Source organism: Lonchura striata, chromosome 30 (assembly GCF_050655825.1).
Source record: "Lonchura striata isolate lonStrDom1 chromosome 30, ASM5065582v1, whole genome shotgun sequence".
NCBI lineage: Eukaryota > Metazoa > Chordata > Aves > Passeriformes > Estrildidae > Lonchura > Lonchura striata.
In genome coordinates, this window is record NC_140732.1 from 7,019,647 (window position 1) to 7,038,669 (window position 19,023).

General features: G+C 60.7%; 1 protein-coding gene across 2 annotated transcripts in view; it reads left to right on the top strand.

Annotated features, from left to right (window-relative positions):
- ADGRL1 (adhesion G protein-coupled receptor L1) overlaps positions 1-16,116 on the top strand; it is a 69,845-nt gene extending 53,729 nt beyond the window's left edge. The window contains exons 17-24 of one of the 2 annotated variants that reach the window (XR_014950454.1): positions 989-1,080; positions 2,731-2,899; positions 4,516-4,644; positions 8,118-8,214; positions 8,997-9,116; positions 10,865-10,882; positions 11,766-15,991; positions 16,030-16,116. Coding sequence is in view for 1 of the 2 variants with exons in the window: in XM_085563137.1 (XP_085419263.1) it covers positions 989-1,080; positions 2,731-2,899; positions 4,516-4,644; positions 8,118-8,214; positions 8,997-9,116; positions 10,865-10,882; positions 11,766-12,307 (1,167 nt within the window). In the remaining variant the exon portion in view is untranslated. Of the gene's footprint in view, positions 1-988; positions 1,081-2,730; positions 2,900-4,515; positions 4,645-8,117; positions 8,215-8,996; positions 9,117-10,864; positions 10,883-11,765 lie in introns of both variants that reach the window. The other variant, XM_085563137.1, reaches the window with a different exon arrangement.
- Positions 16,117-19,023: the final 2,907 nt, after the last annotated feature.

Below are 19,023 nucleotides of genomic sequence, written 5' to 3' on the forward strand. Positions count from 1 at the left end.
CCTCATCCTCATCCTCGTCCTCGTCCTCGTCCTCATCCTCGTCCTCGTCCTCGTCTTCGTCCTTGTCCTCGTCCTCGTCCTCGTCCTCGTCCTCCTCCTCATCCTCATCCTCGTCCTCATCCTCGTCCTCGTCCTCGTCTTCGTCCTTGTCCTCGTCCTCGTCCTCATCCTCGTCCTCCTCCTCGTCCTTGACCTCGTCCTCCTCCTTGTCCTCGTCCTCATCCTCGTCCTCATCCTCGTCCTCGACCTCGTCCTTGTCCTCGTCCTCATCCTCGTCCTCGTCCTTGTCCTCATCCTCGTCCTCGACCTCGTCCTTGTCCTCGTCCTCATCCTCGTCCTCGTCCTTGTCCTCCTCCTCGTCCTCGACCTCGTCCTTGTCCTCGTCCTCATCCTCGTCCTCGTCCTCGTCCTCGTCCTCATCCTCATCCTCATCCTCATCCTCCTCCTCATCCTCCTCCTCATCCTCATCTGTGGGCTGGGGCAGCCCCAGGGCTGTGGGGATCGTGCCATGGGGCAGCTGTGGGGTCCCGCAGTGGGTCTGGGGTCCTCCTGTGTCTCACCTGTGCCCGTGTCTCACCTGTCCCTGTGTCTCACCTGTGCCCATGTCTCACCTGTGCCCATGTCTCACCTGTGCCCGTGTCTCACCTGTGCCCGTGTCTCACCTGTCCCCTCCATGTCTCACCAGTGCCCATGTCTCACCTGTGCCCGTGTCTCACCTGTGCCCGTGTCTCACCTGTCCCCTCCATGTCTCACCTGTCCCCGTGTCTCACCTGTGCCCGTGTCTCACCTGTCCCCTCCATGTCTCACCAGTGCCCATGTCTCACCTGTGCCCGTGTCTCACCTGTGCCCGTGTCTCACCTGTCCCCTCCATGTCTCACCTGTCCCCGTGTCTCACCTGTGCCCGTGTCTCACCTGTGCCCGTGTCTCACCTGTCCCCTCCATGTCTCACCTGTGCCCGTGTCTCACCTGTGCCCGTGTCTCACCTGAGGTGACGCTGGTGTTCCTGCTGGTCACCCTGCACAAGATGCTGCGCAGCTCGGCCGCCCTCAAACCCGACTCCAGCCGCCTGGACAGCATCAGGTGGGACCCCAGACTGACCCCAGACTGACCAAAACTGACCCCAAACTGACCCCAGACTGACCCCAGACTGACCCCAGACTGACCCCAAACTGACCCCAAACTGACCCCAGACTGACCCCAGACTGACCCCAAACTGACCCCAGACTGACCCTAAATGGGGACCCCAGACTGACCCCAAACTGACCCCAGACTGACCCCAAACTGACCCCAGACTGACCCAGACTGACCCCAGACTGACCCCAGACTGACCCCAGACTGACCCTAAATGGGGACCCCAGACTGACCCCAAACTGACCCCAGACTGACCCCAAACTGACCCCAGACTGACCCAGACTGACCCCAGACTGACCCCAGACTGACCCCAGACTGACCCAGACTGACCCCAGACTGACCCCAGACTGACCCCAGACTGACCCAGACTGACCCAGACTGACCCCAAACTGACCCCAAACTGACCCCAGACTGACCCCAGACTGACCCCAAATGGGGACCCCAAACTGACCCCAGACTGACCCCAAACTGACCCCAAACTGACCCGAAACTGACCCCAGACTGACCCCAAACTGACCCCAGACTGACCCCAGACTGACCCCAAACTGACCCCAAACTGACCCCAAACTGACCCCAGACTGACCCCAGACTGACCCCAAACTGACCCTAAACTGACCCCAGACTGACCCCAAACTGACCCCAAACTGACCCTAAACTGACCCCAAACTGACCCTAAATGGGGACCCCAGACTGACCCCAAACTGACCCCAGACTGACCCCAGACTGACCCCAAACTGACCCCAGACTGACCCCAGACTGACCCCAGACTGACCCCAGACTGACCCCCAATGGGGACCCCAAACTGACCCCAGACTGACCCCAGACTGACCCCCAATGGGGACCCCAAACAGGGCAGGGAGGGACCCCAAAATGGGGCCCGGCCCCTGTGGAACTCCTGCTCCTGGGTGCTGGGGATCCCAGTCCCTCCCAGTGCTCCCAGTCCATCCCAGTCCCTCCCAGTTCCCTCCCAGTTCCCTCCCAGTCCATACCAGTCCCTCCCAGTCCCTCCCAGTCCCCCCCCAGTCCCTCCCAGTCCCCCCCAGTTCCCTCCCAGTCCCTCCCAGTCCCCCCCAGTCCCCCCCAGTCCCCCCCAGTCCCCCCCAGTCCCTCCCAGTCCCTCCCAGTCCATCCCAGTTCCCTCCCAATCCCATCCCAGTCCGCCCCACTCCCCTCCCAGTCCCTCCCAGTCCCTCCCAGTCCCCCCCAGTCCCTCCCAGTCCCCTCCCAGTCCGTCCCAGACCCTCCCACTCCCCTCCCAGTTCCCTCCCAGTCCATCCCAGTCCCTCCTAGTTCCTCCCAGTCTGTCCCAGTCCAACCAAGTCCCATCTGAGTCCATCCCAGTCCCTCCCAGTCCCTCCCAGTCCCTCCCAGTCCCCCCCAGTTCCCTCCCAGTCCCTCCCAGTCCATCCCAGTTCATCCCAGTCCCCTCCCAGTTCCCTCCCAGTCCCTCCCAGTTCCCTCCCAGTCCATCCCAGTCCAACCGAGTCCATCCCAGTCCATCGCAGTCCCATCCCAGTCCATCCCAGTCCCTCCCAGCCCCTCCCAGTCCCTCCCAGTCCCTCCCAGTCCGTCCCAGTGCCCCGCTCACGGCCGCCGCAGGTCCTGGGCGCTGGGGGCCATCGCGCTGCTGCTGCTGCTGGGGCTGACCTGGGCCTTCGGCCTCCTCTTCGTCACCCGCGAGTCCGTGCTGACGGCGTCGCTCTTCACGGCCTGCAACGCCCTGCAGGGCACCTTCATCTTCCTCTTCCACTGCGCCCTCCAGAAGAAGGTGCTGGGGGCACTGGGGGCACTGGGAGGGACTGGGAGGGACTGGGAGGGACTGGGATGGGATTGGGAGACACTGGGAGGGACTGGGATGGGACTGGGGGGGACTGGGATGGACTGGGAGCATTGGGAGGGACTGGGATGGACTGGGAGGGACTGGGAGGGACTGGGATGGGATTGGGAGACACTGGGAGCACTGGGAAGGGCTGGGAGGGACTGGGATGGGACTGGGATGGGACTGGGATGGGATTGGGATGGACTGGGAGGGACTGGGATGGACTGGGAGGGACTGGGGGGGACTGGGATGGGATTGGGAGACACTGGGAGCACTGGGAAGGGCTGGGAGGGACTGGGATGGGACTGGGATGGGACTGGGATGGGATTGGGATGGACTGGGAGGGACTGGGATGGACTGGGAGGGACTGGGGGGGACTGGGATGGGACTGGGAGGGACTGGGAGCACTGGGAGGGACTGGGAGGGACTGGGAGGACTGGGATGGACTGGGAGGGAACTGGGATGGACTGGGATGGACTGGGATGGAACTGGGATGGACTGGGAGCACTGGGAGGGACTGGGAGGGACTGGGAGGGAACTGGGATGGGATTGGGGGGGACTGGGATGGGACTGGGAGGGGACTGGGAGCACTGGGAGGGACTGGGAGGGAACTGGGAGGGACTGGGATGGGATTGGGAGGGACTGGGAGGGACTGGGATGGACTGGGAGGGAACTGGGATGGACTGGGAGCACTGGGAGGGGCTGGGAGGTTTCTGGGGGTCGTTGGGGTGTTACTGGGGTGAACTGGTGTGTTACTGGGTGTCACTGGTGTCAGTGGCGTGTCAGTGGTGCATTACTGGTGTGACTGGTGCGTTACTGGTGTGTCACTGGTGTGTCACTGGTGTCACTGAGTGTCACCAGTCTGTTACCGGTGTGTCACCGGTCTGTCACCGGTGTGTCACCGGTGTCACTGAGTGTTACTGGTGTGTTACTGGTGTGTCACCGGTCTGTCACCTGTGTGTCACCGGTGTCACTGAGTGTTACTGGGTGTCACCGGTCTGTCACCGGTCTGTCACCGGTGTCACCCGTGTGTTACTGGTGTGTTACTGGGTGTCACTGGTGTGTCACCGGGTGTCACCGGGTGTCACCGGTGTCACCCGTGTGTTACTAGTGTGTCACTGGGTGTCACCGGTCTGTCACCGGTCTGTCACCGGAGTCACCTGTGTGTTACTGGTGTGTCACCAGGTGTCACCGGGTGTCACCGGTGTCACTGGTGTCACTGAGTGTTACTGGTGTGTTACTGGTGTGTTACTGGTGTGTCACTGGTCTGTCACCAGTGTGTCCCCGGTGTCTCTGAGTGTCACTGGGTGTCACCGGTCTGTCACCGGGTGTCACCGGGTGTCACCGGTGTCACCCGTGTGTTACTGGTGTGTTACTGGGTGTCACCGGGTGTCCCCGGTGTGTCCCCGGTGTGTCACCGGGTGTCACCAGGTGTCACCGGTGTGTCACCGGGTGTCACTGGGTGTCCCCGGTGTGTCTCCGGTGTGTCACCGGTGTGTCCCCAGTGTGTCACCGGGTGTCACCGGTGTCACCGGTGTCCCCGCCGTCTCGGCTGTGCTCGGCAGGTGCACCGGGAGCTCAGCAAGTGCCTGCGGCACTCCGGCTGCTGCCTCAGGGGCCCCCCCGGCACCTCCCTGGGCGCCCTCAAACCCTCGGCCGCCCGCGCCCACCCCCGGTACTACAGCGGCACGCAGGTGGGCACCCCGAAACACCCCGAAAACACCCCAGAAACACCCCAAAAAACATCCAGGAAACACCCAAAAACACCCCGAAAACACCCCAGAAACACCCCAAAAACCATCCCGGAAACACCCCAAAAACCATCCTGGAAACACCCAAAACAACCCCAAAAACACTCCCAAAAAGTACCAGAAACACCCAAAAACACCCCAAAAACACCCCAAAAACACCCCAAAAACCTTCCCCTAAACCCCACCCCCGGTACTACAGCGGCACGCAGGTGGGGACCCCGAAACACCCTGAAACACCCCAAACAACCCCAAAAACACTCCTAAAAAATACCAGAAACACCCCAAAACACCCCAAAAACACCCCAAAAACCATCCCAGAAACACCCAAAAACCTTCCCCTAAACCCCACCCATGGTACTACAGCAGCACGCAGGCGGGGACCCCAAAACACCCCGAAACACCCCAGAAACAACCCAAAAACCATCCCAGAAACACCCAAAAAACATCCCAGAAACACCCAAAAACCTTTTCCTAAACCCCACCCCCTGTACTACAGCGGCACGCAGGTGGGGACCCCAAAACACCCTGAAACACCCCAAAAACCATCCCAGGAACACCCAGAAACCATCCCAGAAACATCCAAAAACCTTCCCCTAAACCCCACCCATGGTACTACAGCGGCACGCAGGTGGGGACCCCGAAACACCCTGAAACACCCCAAACAACCCCAAAAACACTCCCAAAAAATACCAGAAACACCCCAAAACACCCCAAAAACACCCCAAAAACCATCCCAGAAACACCCAAAAATCTCCCCCTAAACCCCACCCCGGTACTACAGCGGCACGCAGGTGGGGACCCCGAAACACCCTGAAACACTCCAAAAACACCCCAAAAACCATCCCAGAAACACCCAAAAACCTCCCCCTAAACCCCACCCCGGTACTTCAGCGGCACGCAGGTGGGGACCCCGAAACACCCCAAAAAAACCACAAAACACCCCAAAACCACCCCAGGAACACCCCAAAACACCCAAAAACCATCCCAAACCACCTCAGGTACACCCCAAAACACCCAAAAACCTCCCCTAAACCCTTCACATTTCCGCCCCTTTTCCCCATCACTTTTCCCACCCTATTTCCCCTCACATTTCCCGCCATTTCCCCCTCACATTTTCCACCTTTTTTTCCACTCACTTTTCCCACCTTTTTCTCCCCTTACATTTCCTGCCACTTTTACCTTTCCCACCTTTTTTCCCCCTCAGGTTTTCAGCCCTTTTCCCCTCACATTTCTCACTTTCCCCCTCATGTTTCCCGGTATTTTCTCCCTCACGTTTCCTTCTCTTATTCCCATTTCCCGCCCTTTTCTCCCCTCACATTTCCCACCCTTTCCCCCTCATATTTCCCATTTCCCCCCTCACATTTCTCACCCATTTTTCCCCTCACATTTCTCACCCTTTTCCCCTCATATTTCCCATTTTTCCCCATCACTTTTCCCACCCTTTTCCCCTCATATTTCCCATTTTTCCCCTCACATTTCCCACCCTTTTCCCCTCATATTTCCCTTTTCCCCTCACATTTCCCTTTTCCCCTCACATTTCCCACCCTTTTCCCCTCATATTTCCCGTTTCCCCTCACATTTCCCACCCTTTCCCCCACATATTTCCCATTTTCCCCCTCACATTTCCCACCATTTTCCCCTCATATTTCACTTTTCCCCTCACATTTCCCACCCTTTTCCCCTCATATTTCCCTTTTCCCCTCACATTTCCCACCCTTTTCCCCTCATATTTCCCTTTTCCCCTCACATTTCCCACCCTTTTCCCCTCAGGTTTCCCATTTTCCCCCTCACGTTTCCTTCTCTTATTCCCATTTCCCGCCCTTTTCCCCTCACATTTCCCTTTTCCCCTCACATTTCTCACCCTTTTCCCCTCACATTTCCCTTTTCCCCTCACATTTCCCTTTTCCCCTCACATTTCTCACCCTTTTCCCCTCACATTTCCCTTTTCCCCTCACATTTCCCACCCTTTCCTCCTCACATTTCTCACTGTTTTTCCCTCACATTTCCCACCATTTTTCCCTCAGTTTTCCCATTTTCCCCCCATTTTTCCCCCCACTTTCCCCCCCGCTTTTCCCCTCAGGTTTTAAACACTTTTCCCACCAATTTTCCCCGCCCCTTTTCCCCCCTCAACTTAAATTTTGGGGCTGCCACACCCCCCTCATCATCCTGTCAATCATCCCGAGGGGCTGATCTGACCTGTCAATCACCCTGCGGGGCTGATCTGACCTGTCAATCATCCTGAGGGGTTGATCTGACCTGTCAATCATCCTGATGGGCTGATCTGACCTGTCAATCATCCTGAGGGGCTGATCTGACCTGTCAATCACCCTGAGGGGCTGATCTGACCTGTCAATCACCCTGAGGGGTTGATCTGACCTGTCAATCACCCTGAGGGGCTGATCTGACCTGTCAATCATCCTGAGGGGTTGATCTGACCTGTCAATCACCCTGACGGGCTGATCTGACCTGTCAATCACCCTGCGGGGCTGATCTGACCTGTCAATCATCCTGAGGGGTTGATCCTGCCTGTCAATCATCCTGAGGGGTTGATCTGACCTGTCAATCACTTTATTCCTGCCTGTCAATCATCCTGATGGGCTGATCTGACCTGTCAATCATCCTGAGGGGCTGATCTGACCTGTCAATCACCCTGAGGGGCTGATCTGACCTGTCAATCACCCTGAGGGGTTGATCTGACCTGTCAATCACCCTGAGGGCCTGATCTGACCTGTCAATCACCCTGAGGGGCTGATATGACCTGTCAATCACCCTGAGGGGTTTATCTGACCTGTCAATCACTTTATTCCTGCCTGTCAATCACCCTGAGGGGCTGATCTGACCTGTCAATCACCCTGAGGGGTTGATCTGACCTGTCAATCATCCTGAGGGGCTGATCTGACCTGTCAGTCATCCTGAGTTGTTGATCTGACCTGTCAATCATCCTGAGGGGGTGATCTGACCTGTCAATCATCCTGAGGGGCTGATCTGACCTGTCAGTCATCCTGAGTTGTTGATCTGACCTGTCAATCATCCTGAGGGGTTGATCTGACCTGTCAATCACCATGAGGGGCTGATCTGACCTGTCAATCATCCTGAGGGACTGATCTGACCTGTCAATCATCCTGACGGGCTGATCTGACCTGTCAATCACCCTGAGGGGCTGATCTGACCTGTCAATCACTTTATTCCTGCCTGTCAATCACCCTGCGGGGTTGATCTGACCTGTCAATCACCCAGAGGGGTTGATCCTGCCTGTCAATCGCCCAGGCTGGGGGTGCTGGGTGTGGGGACACCTCGGGTGTGCTCTGTGGGGTTTTGGGGGGTTTTGGGGGGCTTTGGGGGGGTTTTGGGGGGTTTTGGGGGGTCGGGGGGGTTTGGGGGGTTTTGGGGTCCCAGCCCCACCGCTGTGCCCCCAGAGCCGGATCCGGAGGATGTGGAATGACACGGTCCGGAAACAGACGGAGTCCAGTTTTATGGGAGGGGACCTGAACAGCACCCCGACCTTGAACCGAGGTGAGACCCCCTGCTCTGAACGGAGACCCCTCCCCAAAATCCCTGAGACCACCCCCCTGCCCTGAACAGAGTGAGACCCCTCCCCAAAAACCCCCAGAGACCCCCGAGACCCCCAGAGATCCCTGAGACCATCCTCTACCCTGAATGGAGTGAGACCCTTCCCCAAAAACCCCCAGAGACACCCAGAGACCCCTGGGACCATCCTCCACCCTGAACAGAGTGAGACCCCTCCCCAAAAACCCCGAAAACACCCCCCTGCTCTGAACGGAGTGAGACCCCTCCCCAAAAACCCCAGAGACCCCCAAGACACCCAGAGACACCCAGAGACCATCCTCTACCCTGAATGGAGTGAGACCCCTCCCCAAAAACCCCCAGAGACCCCCAGAGACACCCAGAGACCCCTGAGACCATCCTCCACCCTGAACAGAGTGAGACCCCTCCCAAAAAAACCCCAGAGACCCCAAGAGACCCCCGAGACCCCCAGAGACCCCTGGGACCATCCTCTACCCTGAACGGAGTGAGACCCCTCCCAAAAAAACCCCAGAGACCCCAAGAGACCCCCGAGACCCCTCCCAAAAACCCCACGAGACCCCCCCCAGATCCCTCTGGGCCCCTCAGACCCCCAGCGACCCCCCCCCTTTTCCAGACCCCCCCGAGATGCCTCAGATCCACCTCAGACCCCTGAGTCTCCCCGGGACCCCCCCCCGAGACCCCCGAAACCCCTCGGGGATTCCTCTGGGACCCCCGCGTGTGACGCTGCCCCCCTCCCCAAATTTCGGCAGGGTCACATCTCCTGCCCAACCCGGTGCTGCCGCCGCGGGGGGGGTCCAGCCCCTACAACACCCTCCTGGCCGAGGGGGGGGGCTTCACCCCCGCCTCCCCCCCCGCCTTCACCACCCCAGGTGGGTACAGGGGGGCCACGAGCCCCCCAAAACTTCCCCCAAACCCTTAGGACCACCTGGGACCTCCCCCCCCCACCCAAATCCTTCCTCAGCGACCCCCGGGTGGGTTCAGGGGGGTTTTGGGGGGGGGTCCTGGGTGCTCCCACCCTGAACACCCCGGTTCAGCCCCCACGGGGGGGAGGTGGTCCCATGAAATCCCCCCACGACCCCCCTGGATCCCCCCCCATGATCCCCCAACATCCCAATTTTATGGATCCCCCCCCCAAAAATTCCCCCCACTCCCACCCTGGATCTCTTCAAAAATCCCCCCAAAAATCCCCCCAAAAATCCCCCCACTCCCACCCTGGATCTCCTCAAAAATCCCCCCAAAAATCCCCCCACAATCCCCCCAAAAATCCCCCCACTCCCACCCTGGATCCCCCCAAAAATCCCCCCAAAAATCCCCCCCACAATCCCCCCAAAAATCCCCCCACTCCCACCCTGGATCTCCTCAAAAATCCCCCCAAAAATCCCCCCAAAAATCCCCCCACTCCCACCCTGGATCTCTTCAAAAATCCCCCCAAAAATCCCCCCAAAAATCCCCCCACTCCCACCCTGGATCTCCTCAAAAATCCCCATAAAAATCCCCCCACTCCCACCCTGGATCTCCTCAAAAATCCCCCCACAATCCCCCCAAAAATCCCCCCACTCCCACCCTGGATCTCCTCAAAAATCCCCCCAAAAATCCCCCCAAAAATCCCCCCAAAAATCCCCCCAAAAATCCCCCCAAAAATCCCCCCACTCCCACCCTGGATCTCTTCAAAAATCCCCCCAAAAATCCCCCCTGGATCCCCCCCCATGATCCCCCAAAATCCCAACACGTTTTCTGGATTCCCCCAAAAATCCCCCCACAATCCCCCAAAAATCCCCCAACTCCCACCCTGGATCTCCTCAAAAATCCCCCCAAAAATCCCCCCAAAAATCCCCCAAAAATCCCCCCACGGCCCCTGGAGCCCCCCAAAAATCCCCCCACAATCCCCCAAAAATCCCCCCACTCCCACCCTGGATCTCCTCAAAAATCCCCCCAAAAATCCCCCCAAAAATCCCCCCAAAACTCCCCCCAAGCCCCCCTGAAGCCCCCCAAAAATCCCCCCACAATCCCCCAAAAATCCCCCAAATCCCACCCTGGATCTCCTCAAAAATCCCCCCAAAAATCCCCCCAAAATCCCCCAAAAATCCCCCCACAATCCCCCAAAAATCCCCCCACTCCCACCCTGGATCTCCTCAAAAATCCCCCCCAAAATCCCCCAAAAATCCCCCCACGCCCCCCGGATCCCCCCAAAAACTCCCCCACAACCCCATGGGGGGGTGACGGGGGGGTCCTGCCCCCCCGGGACCCCCAAATTTCCCCCAGATGTCCTGGCTGCTGGGGAACTGGGGGTTCAGGGGGGAATTGGGGGGTCCGGGGGGCGATTTGGGGGGTCAGGGGGGAACTGGGGGGTCAGGGGGGAACTGGGGGGTCCGGGGGAGATTTGGGGGGTCCGGGGGGAGATTTGGGGGGTCTGGGGGAGAACTGGGGGTTCCGAGGGGGAAATTGGGGGGTCCGGGGGGGAACTGAGGGGTTCAGGGGGGAATTGGGGGGTCCGGGGGGAGATTTGGGGGGTCCGGAGGAGATTTGGGGGGTCCGGGGGAGATTTGGGGGGTCCGGGGGGAGATTTGGGGGGTCCGGGGTGGTCAGGAGCCCGCCTAAGTGCCGCCTCTGTCCCCAGGGAGCTTCCGTGACGCCAGTGAGTGCTGCCCCATCACCCCCCGCGCCCCCCCAGCCCCTCCGTCTGAGCCCCCCAAACCCACCCCAATCCCCCAGAGCCCCCCCCAATGACCCCCCAAATTTTTCACAGCACCCCCGACTCCACCTGTATCTCCCGAGCCCTACGGAGTGAACCCCTGGACCCCCACAAGCCCCCACTGACCCCCCAATGACCCCCCAGACCCCCCCACTGACCCTCCAATCCCCCCACTGACCCCCCAGACACAACCAATGACCCCCCACTGACCCACCCACACCCCCACTGACCCCCCCAAAGCCCCCAGTGACCCCCCAGACTCACCCAAGTCCCCCACTGACCCCCTGAGACACAACCACTGACCCCCCAAGCCCCCATTGACCCCCCCAAACCCCCCAGACCCCCCCAAACCCCCTCCCAAGGTCACCCACGACCCCTCCGATGCCCCCCAGACTCACCCAAGCCCCCCACTGACCCCCACAGACCCCCCACTGACCCCCCAGACACCCCCAAGCCCCCCCTAGACCCCCCAAACCCCCTCCCAAGGTCACCAAGGACCCCTCCGATGTCCCCCAGACCACGCCAAGACCCCCACTGACCCCCCCAGACACCCCCACTGACCCCCCCAAGCCCCCACTGACCCCCCAGACACCCCCAAGCTCCCCCTAGACCCCCCAAACCCCCTCCCAAGGTCACCAAGGACCCCCCCGATGCCCCCCAGACTCACCCAAGCCCCCCAATGACCCCCCCGAGACACCCACACTGACCCCCCCAAGCCCACCAGTGACCTCCCACACACAACCACTGACCCCCCCAGACCCCCCAGACCCCCCAGACCCCCCAGACCCCCCCTCCCCACACTGACCCCCCCTCCCCGTGCCCGCAGAGCCCCCCCGGGAGCCCCCGGAGCCGCTGCCCCTCAACGGCAACTTCAACAACAGCTACAGCCTGCGGGGGGGCGCCGAGGGGGGGCCCGGGGGGGCGGCCCCGGCCCGGGGGGGCTGCGCGGGGGGACCCCCCCCGGACGCGGCGGCGCTGGAGAAGATGATCATCTCGGAGCTGGTGCACAACAACCTGCGGGGAGGGGGCTCGGCGCCCCCGCCGCCGCCGCCGCCGCCGCCCCCCCCGCCCGCTGAGCCCCCCCCCGGCGCCCCCGAGCTGGGGCTGCTCTACCAGGAGCTGGCGCGGGGGGGGGCGGGCGGGCTGGGACCCCCGCCCGACCCCCCCCGGGACCCCCGGCATCCCCACCCGCCCCGGGACTACCCCGACAGCAGCCCCGAGGGACCCCCCGCGCCCCCCTATTTGGGGGGCCCGCCTCGCGCGCCCCCCCCCAACCGCCGGCACAGCCCCGAGACCTTCGGGGGGCCCGAGGGGGGCGCGGGGGGCGCCGAGCCCGACGGGCAGATGCAGCTGGTGACCAGCCTGTGAGACCCCCGGGCCCGGGGGGGGCACGCGGGACCCCCTCCTCATGCCGGGGGTACTTGGGGGGCACCAGGTCCTCGCTCGAGGATCCAGGGGTGCGTGGGGGTCCGGCCCCACGCGGGGGTGGCATCGCGCGAGGGTCCGGTGGCGCTCGAGGAACCGGGCACGAGGACTCGGCTGTGGCCAGAGGGGACAGCGCGGTGCCGGGCTGTGCTGTCACACCGGGAGCCGCGGGTGTGCGGTGTCACACCGGGAGCCGCAGGTGTGCCCGGGCACAGTGTCACACCGGGAGCCGCAGGTGTGCAGTGTGCCAGGCCGCGGTGTCACACCGGGAGCCGCGGGTGTGCCTGGGCGCGGTGTCACACCGGGAGCCGCAGGTGTGCGGTGTGCCAGGCCGCGGTGTCACACCAGGAGCTGCGGGTGTGCCACACCGGGGTGTCACACCGGGAGCCGCGGGTGTGCCCGGTCATGGTGTCACACCGGGAGCCGCGGGTGTGCCCGGGCGCGGTGTCACACGAGGACCTGGTTTTGCATGAGGGCCTTGCACAAGGATCCAACCAGCGTCACCCGAGGATCCATCGGGTGCTTGAGGATCCATCGGATGCTCGAGGATCCATTGGGTGCTCGAGGATCTGTCGGGTGCTCGAGGATCTGTTGGGTGCTCAAGGATCCATCCAGAGCCCGAGGATCCATCCGGTGCCCGAGGATCTGTCAGGTGCTCAAGGATCCATCTGGTGCCTGTGGATCCATCGGGTGCTCGAGGATCCATCCTGTGCCCGAAGTTCCATCTGGCGCCACACGTGGGGACCCAACCCGAGGATCCGACCGGCACCCAAGGGTCCATCGGATCCATCTGGCGCCACACGTGGGGACCTCACCTGAGGATCCATCCAGGGCCACACATGGGGACCCGAACCGAGGATCCGACCGGCGCCACACGTGAGGACCTGACTGGAGATCCGACCGGAACCCAAGGATCCATCGGATCCACCCAGGGCCACACGTGGGGATCTGACTCGAGGATCCATCCGGCGCCACACGTGGGGACCTCACCTGAGGATCCATCCAGGGCCACACATGGGGATCTGAACCGAGGATCCGACCGGCGCCACACGTGAGGACCTGACCCGAGATCCGACTGGAACCCAAGGATCCATCCAATCCATCCAGGGCCACATGTGGGGCCCTGACTCGTGGATCCGACTGACGCCACACGTGGGGACCTGACCCGAGATCCGACTGGAACCCAAGGATCCATCAGATCGATCTGGCGCCACACGTGAGGACCTGACCCGAGGATCCATCTGGCACCCGAGGATCCATCGGATCCATCTGGCACCACATGTGGGGACCCGACCCAAGGATTCGGCCGGTGCCACACGTGAGGACCTGACCTGAGATCCGACCGGAACCCAAGGGTCCATCTGATCCATCCAGGGCCACATGTGGGGCCCTGACTCGCGGATCCGACCGACGCCACACGTGAGGACCTGACCCGAGATCCGACCGGAACCCAAGGGTCCATCGGATCCACCCAGGGCCACACGTGGGGATCTGAACCGAGGATCCGACCGGCGCCACATGTGGGGACCTGACCCGAGATCCGACTGGAACCCAAGGGTCCATCAGATCCATCTGGCGCCACATGTGGGGACCCAACCCGAGGATCCGACCGGCGCCACACGTGGGGACCTGACCCGAGGATCCATCCGGCACCCAAGGGTCCATCAGATCCATCTGACACCACACGTGGGGATCTGACCCGAGGATCCATCCGGCACCCAAGGGTCCATCAGATCCATCTGACACCACATGTGGGGATCTGACCCAAGGATCTGTCCAGCACCCAAGGGTCCATCAGATCCATCTGGCACCACATGTGGGGACCCAACCCGAGGATCCATCCAGCACCCGAGGGTCCATCAGATCCATCTGGCACCACACATGGGGACCCAACCCGAGGATCCATCCAGCACCCAAGGGTCCATCAGATCCATCTGGCGCCACATGTGGGGACCCAACCCGAGGATCCGACCGGCGCCACACTTGGGGACCTCTTTTGGGGACCCCCCCCTCACCAGGACCTCGCACCAAGACTTTGCACCCGGACCTCGCAAGGGGCGCCCCCCTCGTGCCCCCGCCCCACCCCGGGGCCATTTTGGGGGGATCCCTCAGCCACGTTCCGGGGGCCCCCCCAAAAGCCATCCCGGGGGGGCCCCCGCGGCCTCGGCAGCACCGAGCCGGGGGGGGCACCGACATCCCTCCCCCCCCCAAACTGAGGGGTCCCCCCACCACAGGGACCCCCTGAAACGGGGACCCCCCCACAAAGAGACACATTTTCCTTGTAATATAGATGTAAATGGACCAGCCCTCCCCCCCTTCCCCGCCCGGGAAACTGAGGCACGGAGGGGGGTCCCCTCAAAACCGCCCCCCCTCTCCGGGGGTCCCCCCAACCCCAGCGGGGCCCCCCCGGAAGCACAACCACACCCCCCGCCGGGGGGGGGCCTCGCCACGCTGTACATAGGGATGGGGGCGGCCCCCAAAATATGGGGGGGGGGCAATGGGGACCCATTAACAGTTCTGGGAGCCCCACCCCAAATTGACAGGACCCCAAGATTTGGGGACACCCCCAGGGCTTGGGAATCCTTCCTGGGGTGTTGAGACCCTCCCCCCACGTTTTAGGGACCCCCCCTCACCCCAAATTCTGGGGATCCCCAGTGAACTTGGGGACCCCCCGGGAGTGAGGGTCCCCCATACTTTGGAGACCCCCCCCCCAGAGCTCGGGCACCCCCTCCTGGGGTCCGGGGACTCCCCAAATTTGGGGATCCCACCCTCCCCAGTATTTGGAGTCCCCTTACTTTGGGGGTCCCCTGTGTTTTGGGGACCCTCGCAGTATCAGGGACCCCTCCTGCGTTTTGGGGACCCCCCGCGGGGGGGGGGGGGAGTCCAGCCCCTCCCCAAGTTTTGGGGTTCCCCTCCCCACCTCCCTTAGCATGGGGGGGCCCCAAAACTTCCTCGGGGACCCAAATTTGGGGGTGCGGTGGGGAAACCCCCTCCCCTCCCACCCCCAGATCTTGGGGTCCCCCTCCCCACCCCCCCCTCTCGGGTTTGGGGGGGTCCCTCCCCTCCCCACCCACCCCCCACCCCCCCCCAAATTCTGCCAAACCAACTTTGGGTCGAGTGCGTCAAACCAACGAAACCGGAGCCGGAGGGGACGCGGGGCCACCACGGGCCACCACGGGCCACCAAGGGCCACCACGGGCTACTGGGGCCACCCAAGGCCACCACAGGGTCAATGTGGCCACCAAGGGGACGGCCAGGGCCATCAAGGGTCACCAAGGGCCACGAGGGCCACCGTGGCCAGAGGGCCACCACGAGGCCACCGCAGGGCCACTGGGGCCAGCACAGGAAGGGCCAGGAGGTGGCCGGGGCCACCAAAGGGGCACCAAGGGCCACCACAGGGAGTCAGGGGATGGCCACCACCGCCACACGTGGGGGACAGCCAGGGCCACCACTGGGATGGACTGGGCCACCACAGGAAGAGCCAGGGGACAGCCATGGTGGCCACTTCTGAGGCCACCGTGGCCACCACAGAGGTGACTAGGGCCACCAAAGGGACCAGGAGATGAGAGCCAGGGCCACAGAGGGGGTGGCCAGGGTCGCCATGGGGACGGTCAGGGCCACCACGGGGTTGGTCGGGGCCACCACAGGGTCAGGGCCACCATGAGGTTGGTCAGGGCCACCACGGGGTTGGTCAGGGCCGCCATGGGAACAGTCATGGACAGGAACCAATAAAGGTGACACCAGTTCTTGGAGCCACCGCCTGTGTGTGGGGATGCACGGGGACACGGGGAGGGGACACGGGGACATTGGGGGGGGGGACAGGGACACTCGAGGGACTCGGAGACACTTGGGGGGCACAGGGACATCAGGAGGGACAGGGACGGGGGGGCACAGGGACACTGGGGGCATGGGGACAGCAGGGGAGGACAGGGACAGCAGGGGGACAGCGACACTTGTGGGGGGCACAGGGACATTGGGGGGCACAGGGACATTGGGGGACACAGGGAGGACACTGGGGGGCACAGGGACATTGGGGGGCACAGGGACATTGGGGGGCACAGGGACACTGGGGGGGGACAGGGAGGACATTGGGGGGCACAGGGACACTTGGGGGGGCACAGGGAGGACACTGGGGGGCACAGGGACATTGGGGGGCACAGGGATATTGGGGGGCACAGGGACATTGGGGGGGGACAGGGAGGACTTTGGGGGGCACAGGGACATTGGGGGGGGCACAGGGACACTGGGGGGGCACAGGGATATTGGGGGGCACAGGGACACTTGGGGGGCACAGGGACATTGGGGGGGTCAGGGACATTGGGGGGGGCACAGGGACATTGGGGGGCACAGGGACATTGGGGGGGGACAGGGAGGACTTTGGGGGGCACAGGGACATTGGGGGGGGTACAGGGACATTGGGGGGGTCACAGGGACACTTGGGGGGCACAGGGACATTGGGGGGCACAGGGACATTGGGGGGCACAGGGACATTGGGGGGGACAGGAACACTGGGGGGGGCACAGGGATAGTGGGGGGCAGAGGGACATTGGGGGTCACAGGGACACTTGGGGGGGGACAGGGAGGACTTTGGGGGGCACAGAGACATTGGGGGGCACAGGGACACTTGGGGGGGCACAGGGACATTGGGGGGCACAGGGACATTGGGGGGCACAGGGACACTTGGGGGGTCAGGGACATTGGGAGGGGACAGGGACATTGGGGGGGACAGGAACACTGGGGGGGCACAGGGATATTGGGGGGCACAGGGACATTGGGGGGCAGAGGGACACTTGGGGGGGGACAGGGAGGACAGTGGGGGGGCACAGGGATATTGTGGGGGCACAGGGAGGACACTGGGGGGCACAGGGACACTTGGGGGGCACAGGGACATGGGGGGGTCAGGGACATTGGGGGGGGCACAGGGACATTGGGGGGCACAGGGTCATTGGGAGCACAGGGACATTTGGGGGGCACAGGGTCATTGGGAGCACAGGGACATTGGGGGGCACAGGGTCATTGGGAGCACAGGGACACTGGGGGGGGGACAGAGACACTTGGGGGGGCACAGGGACATTGGGGGGCACAGGGACATTGGGGGGGACAGGGACATTGGGGGGACAGGGATACTTGTGGGGGGGACAAAGGGACACTTGGGGGGCACCCCGGGCTCCCCATTCCCTGCGTGGGTCACCTGGAGCAGCCGCGGGGATCGGGGGGGATTTCCGGGGAATTTGGGGGGAAATTCGGAGGGAATTTAATTTTCCCCATTTCCCTTTTAATCCCCGTCACTTTTCCCCATTTGTTTTAATACCATTTATTTTTATTGCCCCTTATTTTCCCCATTTATTTTATAATTTTGCCCCGCTCCCCCATTTGTCTTTTAATTTTCCCTATTTCCCCTTTAATCCCCTTCACTTTTCCCCATTTATTTTTATTCCCCCCATTTATTTTCGATTTCCCCATTTCTTTAAAATTCCCATTATTTTTAATTGACCCATTTATTTTATTTCCCTCCATTTTTCTTTTAATTCTCCCCATTTCCCTTCTAATCCCCTTCACTTTTCCCCATTTATTTTTATTCTCCCCATTTATTTTCGATTTCCCCATTTCTTTAAAATTCCCATTATTTTTAATTGACCCATTTATTTTATTTCCCTCCATTTTTCTTTTAATTTTCCCCATTTCCCTTCTAATCCCCTTCACTTTTCCCCATTTATTTTTAATTCCCCCATTCATTTTTAATTCCCCCATTCATTTTTATTTCTCCCTTGCTTTCCCCATTTATTTTTATTTCCCCCCCATTTTCCCCATTTCTTTTTAATTTCCCCATTTCTTTTTAATTCCCCCATTCATTTTTATTTCTCCCTTACTTTCCCCATTTATTTTTATTTCCCTCCCCCATTTTCCCCATTTCTTTTTAATTTCCCCATTTCTTTTTAATTCCCCCATTCATTTTTATTTCTCCCTTACTTTCCCCATTTATTTTTATTTCCCTCCCCCATTTTCCCCATTTCTTTTTAATTTCCCCATTTCTTTTTAATTTCCCCATTTCTTTTTAATTCCCCCATTTCTTTTTAATTCCCCCATTCATTTTTATTTCTCCCTTACTTTCCCCATTTATTTTTATTTCCCCCCCCATTTTCCCCATTTCTTTTTAATTTCCCCATTTCTTTTTAATTCCCCCATTCATTTTTATTTCTCCCTTACTTTCCCCATTTATTTTTATTTCCCCCCCATTTTCCCCATTTCTTTTTAATTTCCCCATTTCTTTTTAATTTCCCCATTTTTTTTAATTTCCCCATTTATTTTTAATTCCCCCATTCATTTTTATTTCTCCCTTATTTCCCCCATTTCCTTTTCACTCCCCTTCACTTTCCCCCGTTTATTTTTGATTTCTCCCTTATTTCCCCCATTTCCTTTTTATTCCCCTTCACTTTTCCCCATTTCTTTTTCATTCCCCCATTTATTTTTAATTCCCCCATTCATTTTTATTTCTCCCTTATTTTCCCCATTTCCTTTTCACTCCCCTTCACTTTTCCCCATTTCTTTTTGATTTCTCCCTTATTTCCCCATTTATTTTTATTTTCCCCATTTCTTCCCGCGCCCCGGCCCCTCCCGCCCTTTCATTGGATTTCCGTTTCCATTCCCCCCCCCCATTT